Source organism: Aedes albopictus, chromosome 3 (assembly GCF_035046485.1).
Source record: "Aedes albopictus strain Foshan chromosome 3, AalbF5, whole genome shotgun sequence".
NCBI classification, from domain to species: Eukaryota; Metazoa; Arthropoda; class Insecta; order Diptera; family Culicidae; genus Aedes; species Aedes albopictus.
In genome coordinates, this window is record NC_085138.1 from 322,392,900 (window position 1) to 322,410,798 (window position 17,899).

General features: G+C 39.7%; 1 protein-coding gene across 1 annotated transcript; it reads right to left on the reverse strand.

Annotated features, from left to right (window-relative positions):
- Positions 1–405: 405 nt before the first annotated feature.
- On the reverse strand, positions 406–15,823 carry LOC109401196 (aquaporin-11). Its single transcript, XM_019673671.3, has 4 exons — positions 15,429–15,823; positions 15,236–15,358; positions 1,145–1,296; positions 406–1,090 (listed from the first exon to the last, which is right to left on the reverse strand). The coding sequence occupies exons 1-4, from the start codon at positions 15,601–15,603 to the stop codon at positions 755–757; spliced, it is 786 nt and encodes a 261-aa protein (XP_019529216.3). The 5' UTR covers positions 15,604–15,823; the 3' UTR covers positions 406–754.
- Positions 15,824–17,899: the final 2,076 nt, after the last annotated feature.

The window sequence follows — 17,899 nt, forward strand, 5'->3', positions numbered from 1 at the left end:
TTCATAAAGCCTCCGCATATCGTTCGTTTCCATACTTTCCTGCGCTGTAGTAATCACACTTTCTAAATGCTGCTGTTTCTTCTGTAATGGCTTCATCTGTTTCATGACCATTTTTTCATGGATAAACTCCCTTTAACTGTAGACATCGTCAGATTTGTTGGTTTCTTCTATCCACTCGTCTAGCTTCTGATGGTGGTGTTGTGTTGTGGTTGTTGTGCTCCGCTTCGGCTGACAAGCGTTGGATATTAGAACACATTGTTTCCTGCTTATGTGGCATATCGTCCGTCAACGATGGGCAGGGCTGCCCAGAAAGTTGGTGACCAAACGGTTCTATTACCGTACCATTAAAAATTTTGAAGTAAGTTTCGGATATGAAACAGTCAAAAATACCAAAGTTTAACATTGTTTCTGTTTATTCGAAATTCGTAAATCAGTAACATCTGACAATAGGTCATGCAGTAATGATTATTTTGGTTGCATGATGTTGTCATGATGTAAATTGGGCTTTTCAAAAGATTCGTATGTAGGCATCGCCATGCTTTACAATAATCCATCTCATCATGCCGCGTCGCAGAATTAAAAATGATCGCTAATAAGGATGATTACCATGGATGCAGTAGTACATAAAAACTAAGTCGACAATAAATAAATATGGATCATCCACATAGTTCGACATACTCTGACTAGAATAATTTTGAGTCGGATATTAGAGTGCTGCCTTCCTAGCAGCACTTTCCAAGCACTACGAAGCTTTCTATTCGGTTTTCGCCTTATCGGCCAGGAACATGTTACGGAAAGTGGCGGTTTTGAACAGGGGCACTGACAGTACCGCTCCAGCACACGATCCAATCCAGTATACAATGATGTGCTCCAGAGCAGAGTTTCCAGCGCAGCCCCATTTCAGTGCGGTGGCCAAAACCGGATTAAAGTAGCCACCGGAGTAGTTGAAGGCGGCCACGACCAAGCTGGTTCCGATGAAGGAATCGATGAACGCCCCAAATTTGGCGTCCTTTTCTGAGATAACCTTGGATGCCAGGCGGCAGCATAGCGTGGCGAATCCCTCGATGAATGCTCCCAAGTACAGGTTGACCTAAAATATTAATATTCTCAATTTGAATTCTATGAACAACTTCAGTTGAAATACCTTCAAATCGGCAGCACATTCTTCAAATGCCCTACCCTCGTGGGTCTCAGCCAGCTCGAACCACCAGTACAGCTGTACGTAGCGATACACACAGCATCCTCCCATGAGCTGGGCCCAAATCTTCAAGGCAGCTTCTTTGAAGTTTACTTCGCCTGAAATGAATGATAAAAACTGTTTTAATTTGCTTCAGTAGTTAGAACTCAAAGCCATTATTGTTAAAAAAAAAAGTTGAAAAACGATGAACGGTTCCAAGAGTATTTAAGGGTGATTCAGAGTGGTCTAAGGAGCCTTTGATGGGTGTTACAAGGGTTTTTTTAAATACGTGGACTTCAGGGCAGTTTCAAGAGTTTTAAAGAGCGATTCAGATCCCTGAAACGCCCTTGAGACCTCGGGGCACTCCCTGATACCCCCTAAAACGCTCTCTAGAGCTCCAGGGCCCATATAGCCGAGGCGGTAAACGCACGGGTATGCAGCATGACCATGCTGAGGGTGACGGGTTCGATTCCCGGTCGGTCCAGGATCTTTTCGTAAAGGAAATTTCCTTGACTTCCTTGGGCATAGAGTATCTTCGTGCCTGCCACACGATATACACATGCAAAATGGTCATTGGCAGAGGAAGCTCTCAGTTAATAACTGTGGAAGTGCTCATAGAACACTAAGCTGAGAAGCAGGCTTTGTCCCAATGAGGACGTTACGCCAAGAAGAGAGAGAGAGAGAGAGAGAGAGAGAGAGAGAGAGAGCTCCAGGTACCCTCAAGAAACCTCAGGGACACATGCCACTGAGACTCCCTGAAACGCCCCTGAAATCCCTAGAAACGTCCCCGTGACCTACAGGAACGCTCTGAGGCCCCCTAATGCATTCCTTAGACCTCTAGGTACCTCCCTGAAACGCCTCTGGAAGCCCCCCGAAAACTCCTGAGACCAAATGAAAAGCTCCTTAGACCTTCTAAAACGTCCCTGGTGCCCTGGTATGGTACCCTGGTCCCTGGTGGTATGAGGTCACGGACCAAAAGCATTTTTCAAAAGCCGGAAGTGCTAGGAAAAAATGCACATGCTCTTCAGATTGCTTATCTTGAGGAAAAGTATTTCGCAAATACTGGGGAACTAAATGAAATTGTCTTTCGGATTTATAGCGTCAGAGAGCACCTATATAGCAGTGTATCAAAGCTCAGTGGTTCTCAATATGGAGTCACGGGCTACGTGAATTTCTGAAAAAAAAACAAGAGTGCTATAAAGAAGTGCAAATGTTTACTAGATTTTTGGTCACAAGTAATACTAATAAGAAAAATTCCTCACATTTAAGTAAAAACCACTTGCCTTTAAGATGCCTTCAGTCATCTGCACCACCATGGTGTTCAGGACTGAAAGTAAGTAAGTTAAGATGCTCAATCTGAAAATAGTGCATGGCAAGGAAATGAGAAAATTTCATTTTTTCCTTGGATTTAGATTCTTGAGAAGTTATCATGGCCCGTGACCTCAGCCCGGAAGCCGCTGAGCTTTTCAATAGGGGCATCTGGGGTAATACGCACTGTCGAGGCAAAACGCACCCCCTTTGTTTTTCAGGGATTATCGGTTTTCGAGCTTTGAAACCTTATCAGTCTAATAGAACGTCTTAATGAATGAGCATCTGGAAAATTTTACATATCTGCGTTACGTAATTAGTGAGAAAAATGAATAAAATTGAAAAGCACGATTCTGATGTAATTTTCCCGATCATTTGTCGAATGATTTGATGGTGAAAACCGACCAAACATCTAATGCTGTTGTGTTTATTCAGTTCATTGAGGGCAATGCTAAGCATAGGAAAAATAACTTAAACAGTAATCCACGTAAATTATATGTTTTAAGCTATTTTATTTTTTGCTATTGATTGGGGCAATATGCACTCCATTGGTTGGGGCAAAACGCACCTATAGAAAACAAGCTGTAATAATATCTATAAGTGCTCTGTAAGTAATCGCAAACAAAATTGAGCTATTATTTGTCTTAAAACCTTATAAAACAAGCATTTTGTCTACACGCAAAAAAATCCGTTCCGATATACGTGCACTCCCAATCACGGTAACGGGAACAAACGGGAACTATGCATAGCAACGATAACAACAATGAGAAATGTACACCGTGAACTAGATTTCACGTTTTCTAGAACGCCCTTATTGACAGCTGGTACTAGTTCCAGTTCACGGTGTATATTTGCCTGTTCTCATATTGGCTTTTGTTTGTTCACGTTTATCAGAACGGTTTTCTGAGCGTGTAAGAAGTAAAAAGATTTCTAAACTCGACGGTGCATCTTGCCTCAATGTTGTGGTGCGTCTTACCCCTTTGTTTGAGTGCATCCTGCCCCATTGTTGTAGTGCATTTTACCCCGAGCAAGGGTGCATACTGCCCCGCATAAACATACGAAGCCGTAATGTTAGTCTTTACAAAAAACGTTATTTTCAAGAGCTGAACTGTATTAAGGCTGAAATTTTGTTTGTTTTCTCTTAGAATGAAAGTATATGCAATGAATGCATGCATTAAACCAATAAATTATTGCCTTTTTATATGCATTTTTACGCATCTTCCTTAACACTCCCACTGCCATGCTATAAATCACTTACACCAACTGCCATGCCTCAAAACAGTGGGAACGGTATTTTTCAACTGCTAATATCTCAGCCGTTTTTCATCCGATTTGCAAAATTTTTGAAGCTATGAATTTTCCCAGCCTTCTAGATGAATATAAAATTTTCAAACTATGGATTTGACCAAAGTTCTATTTTTGAGTACTCAAAAACTCGGAGCAAGTACCTTAAAAAATACTGTTTTTCTGGAGCCATTCCGAATGTAAATAAGTTTCCACGCTTATTTTAATGTTGAATTGCCCATATTAATAAAGCAAAATTATTGCAAAGAAATATATGGAGATACTCATTATTTAAGACTATAAAATCTTCACAAAATTACGTGTAATACAGAAAATTTGTATATTCGGTTTGAACTTTACATTCATCGCGACAACCCCTGTGTTTTATTGCTTGAAACCAATCACGTGCACATGAGAAATCTTTTTCCAAATGATTGTGAAAAGTGTGAATCTCAGAAACTACAAAATTTTCATAAAATTACGTATAATACAGGAAATTAGTATTTTCAGTTTGAACTTCACGTTCATCGCGACAATCTCCATGTTATATTGCTTGAAAACAATCACGTGTACATAAGAATACATTTACAGATAAATGGGGATAAGTGTGATTCATAAAAACTACAAAATCTTCACAAAATTACGTGTAATACAGAAAATTTGTATATTCGGTTTGAACTTTACATTCATCGCGACAACCCCTGTGTTTTATTGCTTGAAAACAATCACGTGTACATGAGAAAACTTTTTCAGAACGATTGTGAAAAGTGTGTATTTTTGAAACTACAAAAGTTTAATAAAATCACATATAATACAGAAAATTTTTATTTTCAGTTTGAACTTTACGTTCATCGCGACAATCCCCATGTTATATTGCTTGAAAATAATCGCGTGTACATAAGAATACATCTACAGATAAATGAGGACAAGTGTGATTCATAAAAACTACAAAATCTTCACAAAATTACGTGTAATACAAAAAATTTGTATATTCGGTTTGAACTTAACATTCATCGCGACAACCCCTGTGTTTTATTGCTTGAAAACAATCACGTGTACATTAGAAAACTTCTTCCAATCGATTGTGAAAAGTGTGTGTTTAAGGAACTAAAAAATTTTCACAAAATCACGTATATCACAGGAAATTTGTATTTTCAGTTTGAACTTCACATCCATCTCGACAACCCTTGTGTTTATTGATTGAAAACAATCACGTGTACATTAGAAACTTCTTCCAATCGATTGTGAAAAGTGTGTGTTTTAGTAACTACAAAATTTTCACAAAATCACGTATAATACAGGGAATTCGTATTTTCAGTTCGAACTTTACGTTCATCGCGACAATCCTTGTGTTTTATTGCTTGAAAACAATCACGTGCACATAGGAAAACTTTTTCAAAGCATTTGTGAGAAGTGTGAATCATCAAAACTACAAAATCTTCACAAAATTACGTACAATACAGAAATGTTGTATATTCGGTTCGAACTTTACACTCTTCGTGTCAATCCTTGTGTTATATTGTTTCAAAGCAATCACGTGTATATAAGAATAAATTTACATATCACTGGAAACATGGATTCCTACATTTTTTTCTTCTAGGCATTCCTACAGAAATTGTTTCAAGAATTGTTGAGAAAACTTTCCTGGGATTTCCTAAGTAATTCCTCGGACCTGGTGTGATGGTTAGTTAAAGCACAGGCATTTCACCCCGAGGACCTGGCATCAAATCCCACTCCCGAAAAAACACACAAAGTGTGAGTTCTTCCTTCGGAAGAGAAGTAAAGCGTGGGTCCCGAGATGAACTAGCCAAGGGCTAAAAATCTCGTTAATACAGATAAAAAAAATAATTCCTCATGCGATTGCTTATGAGATTCCTCATTGAATTTCTTCAGGAATTCATCCCGAGATTATTTCTTCTGTGTTTATTTCAGGAACAACTGCAGGAATAATTTTAAAAATTCCTCCAAGAATTCCCCAGGAACTCTTTTAAGAATTTCTTTAGGACTTCCTCTTGGAATTCTTTCAGGAATTCTTCCAGGAAATAATCCAGTACTTTCTCCAGGAACTTTTTATGGATTCCCTTAGGAATGCCTCTTGGAATTGCTTCCAGGATTCATCCTGGGGTTTCTACAGGAACGCCTGCAGGGATTCCTTCAGGAACTGCTACAGGGATTCATCCAAAAGTTCATCCCTTCTTTCTAGAATTACTTCAGGATTCCTCCAAGAATTCCATCTGTGATTTATTCAGGAACTTATCATGGGATTTCTCAACGAATTTGTTCAGGAAACCCTCTAAGAATTCTTCCAGTGATTTCTCTGGGGATTGTTTCAGGCATTCCTCTAAAAACTCCTCCAAGGAATCCTACTGAAATGCCTCTAATTTTTATCATATTCCTGTAGGAATTCCTTCAGAAATGCTTCCAGGAATTCTTGTATAGATTCCTCCAGGAGTTTCTCCAGAGATTCCTCAGGAAATCCCTACACGCTTTCGTCCAGGGTATCTTCCAGAAACTCCTTCAGGAATTTCTCCAAGGCTTCACTCGGAAATTCCTTCTGTGATTCTTTCTGGAACAACTTATTTTAAAAATTCCCCCAGTAACTTTTCTTAGGATTCCTTCAGGAATTTCTCCTTGAATTCTTTAAGGAACTCCTCCAGGTATAAATTCAGTACTTCCATCAGGAACTGTTTAGGGATTCTCTTGGGAATTCCTTGGGATTCGTCAGGAATTCCTCTACAGTTTTCTTCAGGAACTGCTATAGGGATTCCTCCAAGAATTCCATCAGGATTTTCCCTAGGAATTCCTACAGGATTTTTTTCAGTAATTATTCAGGGGGTTCCTCCAAGAGTTTTTCCAGATACTTCTACAGGAATTCCTCCAAAGATTTCTCCAGGAATTTATTCAAGGGTTCCTCCAAGAATTCCACTACGAATTCTCCTCGGCATTCTTCCAGGAATTTATTCAGGGATTTTCCAGGGATTCCAACTTGGATTCATGAAGAAAATTTTCCAGGGTGCTTTTCAGCGATTCCTTCAGGGATCCCTCTTGATATTCCTTCAGGAATTCATGCAGGCATTCCTCAAATATAGGAAAATTCTCCAGAAAATTCACCAGGAATTGGTCTAGAAATTCCTCCATAAATTCTGTCATAAATTCATCCAAGAATTTCTCTATGAAATTCTTCAGGGATCCCTTCAAAAATTCTTCAAGGATTATCTCTAGGAAGACCCTTTGAAATTTTTCCAGGGATTCTTTCAGGAATTCTTTCAGATTTTCCTCCAGTAATTGCTGCAGCGATTCCTTCAGGAATTCTGCAAAGAGAATTATTCCAGAAACTTCTTCGGGGATTTCTGCACGAATTTCTCTAAGGATTTCTCCAGGGATTTTTCAAAAATTCCCTTGAGGATTTCTTCATGAATTCCTCCAGAAATTCCTCTAGAAATTCCTACAGGAACTTTTCAAGATTTTTACAAATTTTTACAAAAAAATCTCCCAGAGTTCCTTTAGCGATTCCTCCAAAAATTCATCCAATAACTATTTCAATGATTCCTCTAGGGGATTCCTCCAGGTAATCTTCCAGATATTCCTCCAGAAATTCTCACAGAAATATCTCCAGGAATTCCTCTAGGATTTAGTCTAGGAATTGCTCCAGGAACTCCTGCAGGAAAATCTCCAGGAAATGCCCCAGGAATATCTTCAGGAGTTGATACAAAAATTGCTCCTGGACATTCTTCAGAAATTATGTCAGCAATTTCTCCTGGAATTTCTCCAGAAAATTCTTTAGGAATTTCTTCAAAAATTCTTGCAGGAAATTCTCCAGGAATACCTTAAGGATTTTTTTAGGAATTCCTTCAGGCATTTCTCCAGGAATTACTCCAAATATTGTTTCAAGAATTGTTTCAATGATTCCTCCTGCGATTTCTCCATGAATTTCTCCAGAGCGTTTCTCAAGAATTCCTCCAGGAAATCATTCGAAGATTCCTCCAAGAAATACTTCAAAGATTCATCCAGGAAATCGTTCAGAAATTCCTCTAAGAATCTTCTAGGGATGTCTTCAGAAATCTTTCCAGGATTTTTTCCAGGGATACTTTCAGGAATCCCTCTAGAAATTCCTCTAGAAGTTGCTTCAGGAATTCCTCCTGGGATTTCTCACAAATTTCTCTAAGGATTCCACTAGGCATTAGTTCAGTAATTCCTTCGTAAATTTCTCCAGGAATCCCTTCAGAAATTCCTCTAGAAAATCCTTCAGGAATTTCTCAAGGGATTTTTCCAGAAAAATAAATTTTCCAGATTTCCTTTAGAGATATCTCCAAAAATTCATCCAGTAATTCTTTCAAGAATTTCTCTAGTGATTCATCCAGGAATTCCTTCAAGGATTCCTCCAACACTTCTCACAGGAATACTTCTAGGAATTCCTCCAGGCATTCCTCAGGATTTTATCAAGGAATTTCTCCAGGAACTCCTCTGGAAGTTCCTTCCAAAATTCCTCTGGATATTTCACCAGGAGTTGCTCCAAGAGCTCCATCAGGTATATATCCAGGAATTGCTACTGGGTCTCATCCAAGAATTCCTCAGGGGGTTACGCCAGGAATTCATTTAAAAGTTGCTCCATGCATTCCTTCAGGATTCTCTCTAGAGATTTTTTCAGGAAATGCTTCAGACATTCCTCCAGGCATTCCTTCACGGATTACTCCAAGAATTTCTTCAGAGGTTCCTTCAGTAATTCCTCCAAGACTTTCTCTAGGAATTCCTTAAGAGATTTCTTCAAAAACTTTTCTAGGGATCCCTCCCATAATTCCTTCAGGATTTTTTTTAAGAAATTACTCCAAGGAACCCTCATGAAATTTATATAGGATTTCTTCTAGGAATTCATCAAGAGATTTCTTCACAAATTTCTCGAAGGACTCCTCCCAGAGTTTATCCAATAATTCCTCTTGATATAGTTTTAGATAATACTCCAGGGATTCTTTCGGAAATTCTTACGGCATTTTTCCTGGAAGTCTTCCAGGGATTGCTCGTGGAATTCTACAAGTGATATCTTCAGAAATTCCTCTCAGGTTCTTTTCTAAAATGTAGTTAGAAGTTCCTTCAGAAATTTCAGAAATTCTTCAGTCATCTTTTGCAGGGATGTACCCACGAATTTCTCCAGGATTATTTGATATTCTTTTTATTATTTCAACAATTTCTGGAGGAATTTAAGCAGCGAATAGTATTGGAAGATAATTTAATAAAGATGCATACAAGAACCAGGAAATTATCCAAGGATTCTTTCAGTAACCCCTCCAGCAGTTTCTTCAGAAGTTTACTCAGCGATTCCATTAGTAATTCTTTCAATAAGCGAGACTATTAGTCCTCCAGGGAATCTTCCAAGCAACACACATGCCACAAAAAAGTCACGGCAGGGCAGGTTTTAGATTATGCAGAAGTCACAGTGACTTACTATAAACATCTAGATACTTACATGCTAAAAGTGCTTTCATACATTTCTCCAGGGAATCCTTCAGGGATTCACCCAGGAAAGACTCTTTCGGAATTCTCCCATGAATTCATCCCGAAATTTCTCTCAAAAATGCAGCAGGAATTCCTCCAGGAAATTCTTCTCAAATTCTTCCAAACATTTTTCTTTGAATAAACTCTAGGATTTTTTTAAATTCTTCTAAGGATCCTTCTGGAAATACGTTCATTGACATTTCTGTAGGATTATGCTCTAGTGCATGCAGTATATGGGTATATAATACCACCTTTACAGAGATTCCAGCAAGGATGTACTCGGAACAATTCAACTGAAGGTTATTTCAAAATAATTATACAAAGAGGATGCCGCTACGAACGTTGTGTTTTCACCAAAAATAAAACAAATTCTGTATTTTACGTAATTTTGTGAAGATATTGTAGTTCTAATAGTTCCTCATTCTCACAATCATTCTGAGAATGTATTCTTATGTACTTGATTATTTTCATGCAAAAAAGCAATAAGGTTGTCACGATCAATGCTGAGCTCGTACTTAAAATACATTTATCTTGCATTATACCAGTGGTTTTCAACCAGGGGGAATTCCCCCATAGGGGGGAATTTCGTTCTTTCATGCGGGGAATTGCCAATTCAAGAATATTATCTTATGATTTTATCTAAAGAACGAAGAAACAATTTTCAACATTGAAAATTTTCAGTGTATCGTGAATCATCGTCGTTAAAATGTAAGTGTACACTCTCAGAAAAAATCATGTAAATTTAAGTTCACTTGAATGCACATAAAAGGAGCGGCCCGTTTGACACTAATTTACGTCTTCTATCACAAATAAAATCGAGCTAGCAATCGCTAGAGCTAAAGCGAGAGATAAAACATGTGTAAGTAGAACCCTGTATTTCACGTAATTTTTTGAAGATTTTGTAGTTTTCAAGAATCATACTTATCATGCGCATGTTGAGTTCCAACCACAAATACAAACTTCCTGTATTATACGTAAAATTGTGAAAACTGAGCAGTTTTTATGATTCATACTTCTCCCTATCGCTGTGGAAATGTATTCTTATGTATGTATGTGATTGTTTTGAAGCAATGAGAGACATGGATTGTTGCGACGGACGTGAAGTGTAAAACTGAAAATACAAATTACTAGTATTTTACGTAATTTTGTGGTTTTTTTTAGTTCCTAAGATTTACACATTTCACATTCGTTTTGAAAAAGTATTCTTATGCACATGCGATTGTTCTAAAGCAATAAAACACAGGGGTTGTTACGGCAAATGTGAAGTTCGAACCGAATATACTTATTTTCTGTATTATACGTAATTTTGTGAAGATTTTGTATTTTTTACGATTCACACTTCTCACTTTCGCGTTGAAAAGTATTCCTATGTACACGTGATTGTTTTCAAGCAATAAAACACAAGGGTTGTCGCGATGAACACAAAGTTCAAATCGAATATACAAATTTCCTGTATTATACGTGATTTTGTGAAAATGTTGCAGTTCCTAAGAAACACACTATTCACAATCGTTCGGAAAAAGTTTTCTCATGAACACGTGATTGTTTTCAAGCAATAAAACACAGGGGTTGTCGCGATGAATATAAAGTTCAAACCGAATATACAAATTTTCTGTATTGTACGTAGTTTTGTGAAGATTTTGTAGTTTTTATGATTCACACTTGTCCCCATTTATCTGTAAATGTATTCTTATGTACACGTGATTGTTTTCAAGCAATATAACATGCGGATTGTCGCGATGGACGTAAAATTCAAACTGAAAACACGAATTTCCTGTATTATACGTGATTTTATGAAAATTTTGTAGCTTCTAAGATTTACACTTTTCACAATCATTTGGAAAAAGATTTCTCGTGTACACGTGATTGGTTTCAAGCAATAAAACGCAGGGGTTGTCGCGGTGAATACAAAGTTCAAACCGAATATACAAATTTTCTGTATTGTACGTAATTTTGTGAAGATTTGGTAGTTTTTACGATTCACACTTGTCCCCATTGATCTGTAAATGTATTCTTATGTACACGTGATTGTTTTCAAGCAATATAACATGGGGATTGTCGCGATGAACGTAAAGTTCAAACTGAAAATACGAATTTCCTGTATTATACGTGATTTTATGAAAATTTTGTAGTTTCTAAGATTCACACTTTTCACAATCGTTTGGAAAAAGATTTCTCATGTGCACGTGATTGGTTTCAAGCAATAAAACACAGGGGTTGTCGCGATGAATACAAAGTTCAAATCGAATATACAAATTTTCTGTATTATACGTAATTTTGTGAAGATTTTATAGTCTTAAATAATGAGTATCTCCATATATTTCTTTGCAATAATTTTGCTTTATTAATATGGGCAATTCAACATTAAAATATGCGTGGAAACTTATTTACATTCGGAATGGCTCCAGAAAAACAGCATTTTTAAGGTACTTGCTCCGAGTTTTTGAGTACTCAAAAATAGAACTTTGGTCAAATCCATAATTTGAAAATTTTATACTCATCTAGAAAGCTGGGAAAATTCATAACTTCAAAAATTTTGTAAATCGGATGAAAAACGGCTGAGTTATATCAAGTTGAAATTACCGTTCCCACTGTTTGGGAGGCATGGCAGTGGGAGTGTTAAGTGGTGCGTATTACCCCAGAATCCCCTACCATTTATTCCATAAATGCTTCTTGAGAGGCAGAACACACACAGGTTGCATGTCAATGTAGGAAAGGGGAAGGAAGTGATGATTACAATCGTTTGTAACCAGAGTTGCGCAATATCAGTCTTGTCAGGTGATTACTGATATTGCACCATCATCGTCACTATCACTCCAGGCTGTTCAATATCAAAACGACAATGATAGGCAACGAGCTGATATTGACACGCACTCTAGATCACAATCATTGCAACTGATGTGATATTTTTGTGTTTTTTGCCAAAACTAAAACTTTTTTGTGACCAACACGCAAAACTTGTTATTTTGTAACACATATTGAAATACCATCTTGGTAAATCTTCAATTGGATTTTTAAACTAATTTTAAAGATGCCCTATCAGTGATATCCAAACACCATCACAGTCAGTCCAGTTCTGATGGAACAAGGAAAGTGACGGTGACTCAATAGAGCGCACGCTGACTTGGATCGTAGTAGGTCTATCAAATTAAGCGATTTGCTTAGCATTGACAGTGACAGAGTGCAACTCTGTTTGTAACCACAGCAAACCGAAAATACCTCTGCATCTACACTAATTTATGCGGTTGTCGGAGTGTGAGTGAGATATGGTTTGCAAAGGGCTCAAACATTGGTGCGTGGATGCTAGGTGTAAGATGAAAAAGTAGTGTGTTTATTACTCTAAAGAGAATGCGGTAAGGTTCGCTTGATTGCATAACTTATAGGCGTTATAAGACAGATTGACACTGTGCTGTGAAAGTTGGAAGGAAGGGAAACGGCTTTTTCAACTCATTTCTGTTCTAGCGATGGCTATGAACAAGTGAATGTGTATGAAATGTATATGTAGAGTAAGAGTAAGAGAGTAGATAGAAATATATAAAGTAGGAGGAAATAAACGGGCCAGGGATTGAACCCAGGACCTCCTGCATATGAATCAGAAGCGGTAGCCACTAGACTACGAAGCCCGTCGTTTCTAATCGCACTTTAGATTCTTGAGAAATTTAAATCTAGTATGGAAACCCCTGAGGTTTACAACACCACTATATTGTAGTTTGAGATGCAGAAACCCTAAAACATCCTGGAGCTTTCGGTTCTTGCGAAATTAACATGAACCGACACTTCAGCTTGGGAGTAACTGAGCTCAACGCCACTATATTGTAATAAATGGGCCCGTCACCACTATATTGTTATAAGTGCTCCTTGAGACGCATAATCCAAAAAAAAAAACATTCACAGGCGCTGTCCATAAACTACGTAGACTCATTTTTGGCCATCTCAGATAGGGGGAGGGAGCTCCCCCCTATTTGACTTTTGTCCATACAAAAGTTTCAAAATTTGTATGGAGCGTAGACTTTGACCAGGCCCACACCCCGTCTCCCCTAAGAGTCTACATAGTTTATGGACAGGCCCAACCTTCTCCTTGAACGATCGATTCCTGCAAAATCAGCATGGCCCGTGACCCCAGTTTGAGATCCACTGAGTTTAGCAGCGCCACTATATTGTAATAAACGCTTATTGACACACAGAATCTGAAAACTTTTTTCACTTTCTTCAGCGATTTCGATTCTTGAGTAATTAGCATGGCCTGTGACCTTTGCTTGGGAACCACTAAACTGTGCAACACCACTTTATTGTAATACGTGTAATGTACTTGCTCCTTAAGACGTAGAACCTGAAAAAAATAACACCCTTTCCTAGAACTTCCGGATTTTGAGAATTTTGCGTCTCAAACGTCACCCAAGATTGGGAACCACTAAATTTTGCAACACTACTGCTGGTAGTACTCCTGAGACGAACAATTTAAGAAACAATTTCAAATTTTCAGTTGTTCCCGAATGCCTAGAACTCCAATATGAGCCCAAGGAGCGGAAATCGGGGGAGTGCTAATAGGGAATACATAAGTGCGTAAATGGGAGAGTGTTATTTAAAAATAAGTGCGTAAATGGAGGGGGGAGGTTTTAGTGTATAATATTGAACTCAATGATAACATAACCTATCATTTTGGTATTCGAGAAATGTCATTTTTATTATTCTGGCTCAATTCAACCTAAATGATAACAAATTTAATTATCGAGTGTAACAGAACATGTTATCATTTTGTTATTAATCTTTACTCGGATAGGATAGCTAAAGCGCCTCCAAAACTCCCTGGACCCCCTAAACGGCCCCGGGCCTCTCTAAAACCTCCAAAAGGCCCCCTGAAACGCCCCTGAGACTCTTTTAAGCGCCCCTGAGAGCCCCTGGGACCTACTGAAACCCCTGAAACACACTGGGACCCCCTTGAAGGACCCTAGTACCAAGATCCTTAAGAACCTAGGAATCCCTTAGCACCTAGGAACCCACCAAAACGCCTCTCAGACGCCCGCTAAAACGCCTCTGAAACGCCCCAATGACCTCTTGAAGCACCTCTGAGATCCCTTGAAACCTCCCTGAGATCCCCTGAAACGCCCCTGAGATCCCATGCAACATCATGGGACCCCCTAAGACACCCCTAAGACCTACTCAAACGCTTCTGAGAGCCATTGAAACCACCTATAAGACCTCCTTGAAGCGCCCATGAGAGCTTTTAGTACCTCCCTGAAACCCCTTTGGCCCTCTTGAAACATCCTTACAATCTCCCTTGGCCGCCATTGCCATATATTGTTATCATTATTACATTCTCTTTTGCAAAATATTGGATCTGTATAGCTCTTTATCTTTTTATGAAGGGCTTAAAAAAGGTGAATAAATTAAAAGTGCATGAAAAAACTTGAATAAAAAGAGGTTTTAGTGTATATGTTCCCTGCGTACAGGTTTTCTATTCACGGCCGTACGCATGCTTGGGCAGTACTCGTAGCAGATCTTAATGCTCAACCTACATATCCTTTCATTGATCGGTCACCAAACGATCACGTGCGTACACCTCAAAAATCCCATTTCGTCGATAAATTAGAATCGTATATCTGTATACAATGAGTCTAATATAGCACTGAACACTGAATACAACAAGTAAAACGAAAGCGTAGGTCAAGCAGAAACATTTAAATGCGTCAACTCTTCTGCTGTTTTTACGAACAACTTGCAAAAACTTGATTAATTACCATGGCTGCGCGTCGAATCTTTCGGTTCTATACATACATTCCCTTGCTCTCAATACAACCATTCGCTCTCCTTCCCGGTATCCACGGTCATAGATGTTTGTTTCGAAACATCGTTCTCAAATTAGAACCACATTCAAATTTATCCTAAGATCAACATCCAAGTTCTTCCTTGAACTAAATTGTGTCACTATGTAGATCTATTCATTATGCAACTAACTATGTGGGAACTATAACAAACCTTGCACGATCTGTTCCATATACGTGTACGGGCAAGCGGTGGCGTTGCCCCATTGGAGACCCCACCAGATGGTCAGCGTGAACAGGAACACCGCATAGGTCGCCACCCCAAAGTTATCGGCCACTGGAAAGAATTTAGTGTGCATCAACACCATGAAATGCACCCTTCGATCAAATTCACAGCACTAGCCTACCGATAATCAGCTCGAAGCAGCAACCACATAGTTCCGCGGCGGCGATGGCCTCATAAATGAGCTCCTTCACTAGGCCTTCTTTGGACAATTTATCATTCACTCGTCGAGCAATTGCCGCGATCGCGCTGGTCAAAACGATGAAGAACACACTATAGCCAAGCTGCTCGATGGCCATTTTGGAAAAGTTTAAACAAAACCACCGGAAGTTGTATTAAAACTTGATAAAACTTTTTCCGAAAAAAATATTCGGCTCGAAAAGAAAACCGCGATTTGCTCCGCGATCGAGCAACACTCGGAATAAAAATAACCCGCTGCGCGAGAGTCGCGATCGCCGTGATCACTCCGCGGCTCACTATGATGTCGCTAATGGGCCACTGGCTGGCGGGGTGCGTTGTATGGGGAGACAACATTTTTCAAAAGCGTCATTCTAATGATCTTTAGTCGTGTGGTTTGTGGACATTGTATGTATCTAGTCCAGGGATAGGGTGCGACTCAAAACTCTTTGCGTGCTGCACACTCTGCTACGAGACAGCACAGCAAACTAGAAGGAGACGAGTACGCGCAATCGGTTGTGTGTTGCTCGCTAGCTTTGCCGCGCGCTGGAGCTCTCCTGTCTCTCATGCTGCACTCTCTCGGTGCTTGTCTCCGTACTTTGCACTTGGCTTGATACTACGCATGATTGTAAAAATTTCGAATCAAACGACCCATCACTTGTCAACCCTTGACAAGCTTAACAACTTTGCCGAAAACACAAACTCTTCAATTAATTTATTAATTGATTTTTTCTGTTTGGAGACAAGCGCAGTCCCAAGCACCGTGCATTACTCCCTGCGCCGTAGAGCTAGTGCTGCGATTGTCTCTCGCACAATTACGAAAGCTCTCACTCATACGTCTCTTGTCTCTCGGCAAAACGGGAGACGAGCACTTGCGATTGTGTGAAGCACACCCTTTTATCGCACCGCACGGTGCATGCCGCCAATCCCTGATCTAGTCTCTCTTCGGCTGCTCTCTGGCATTCCACATTAGTTCTAAGCATGTTTACTCTCTGTAGTGGCACTGCATACATATTTTTAATGTTTGAATATTTTATTGAGAGGCGAAAATTTTCACAGAGTTAGGAGAGTGCCAATCACGTGTTGTGTACGCGTTTGATTATCAGCATAGATAATCTATGAGTCGTGGATTAAAGTGATTGATGAGTTAGGCATAAAAAACTGCACCATGCCCATGGTACCTACACTAGGCCGTGTCGATTTTTGCAAAATTTCGAATATTTACACAAACCCGAAGGGGAGTAGGAATTCAACCGATAGGAGGCGCTAGTGACCCAGACAACAACTTTGTCGAAAATACCACAAACTTAAACTCTCACATCATTGAGATAGACATATATGCGTTTGTACTTTTGCATCACTAGCGCCACCTATCGGTCAAACTCCTAATTGACGGGCTTGGTAGTCTACTGGCTACCGCTTCTGATTCGTATGCAGAAGGTCATGGTTTCAATCCCTGGCCCGTCCCTTTCCTCCTATTTTGTATCTTTCTATCTACTTTCTCTCTCTCTCTCTCGCTTCTCTACATATATGTACAACTCATTCATATGTTCATAGCCATCGCTAGAACTAGAAATGAATTGAAAAAATCGTTTCCCTTCCTTCCAACTTCCACAGTACAGCGTATACATGCCTTCAAATGATGCAACCAAAGGACTTGTGAGATGTTCAGGTCTGCTATGCGAGGGAGTTTTCCCAGAAGCTTGGTAGAGGCAGATCCTGGTACTATTGCCAAAGGCGGGGAAACCACCCGGAGACCCGTCGGCATATAGACCAATATGCTTGATTGACACGGCGGGGAAGGTGCTCGAAAAGATCATCCTCAATAGAATGTTGCGGTTCACCGAGGGCGAAAATGGTCTTTCGAGTAACCAAGGAATGCGTTTAATAGCGCCAGCTGGTCTGCTATTGCCGATGCGCTCTTGCGTCTGGGGATACCGGAGTACCTGTACAAGATTCTCGGAAGTTACTTTCAGAATCGTGTACTAGTCTACGACAAGGAGGTGGGTCGGAAGTGCTGTCACATAACCTCAGGAGTCCCGCAAGGTTCCATCCTGGGTCCGGTGTTATGGAATGTCATGTACGACGCGACGAGGTGTTGAGGTTAGAGTACCCAGTGGGAGTGGTGATTGTCGGATTTGCCGACGACATTACGCTCGAAGTCTACGGTGAAACGATCGAGGAGGTAAAGTTGACTACCAACCACTCGATCAAGGTTGTGGAGGCGTGGATGCGGTCCAGGAAACTGGAGCTGGCTCACCACAAGACAGAGGTGACGGTTGTTAACAACCTGAAGTCGGAGCAGCAGACGGAGATCAGTGTAGGAGAGTGCATTATCCTGTCAAAGCGCTCCGTCAAACACTTGGGCGTGATGATCGACGATAAGCTTACCTTCGGTAGCCGTCGTATGCCTGTAAA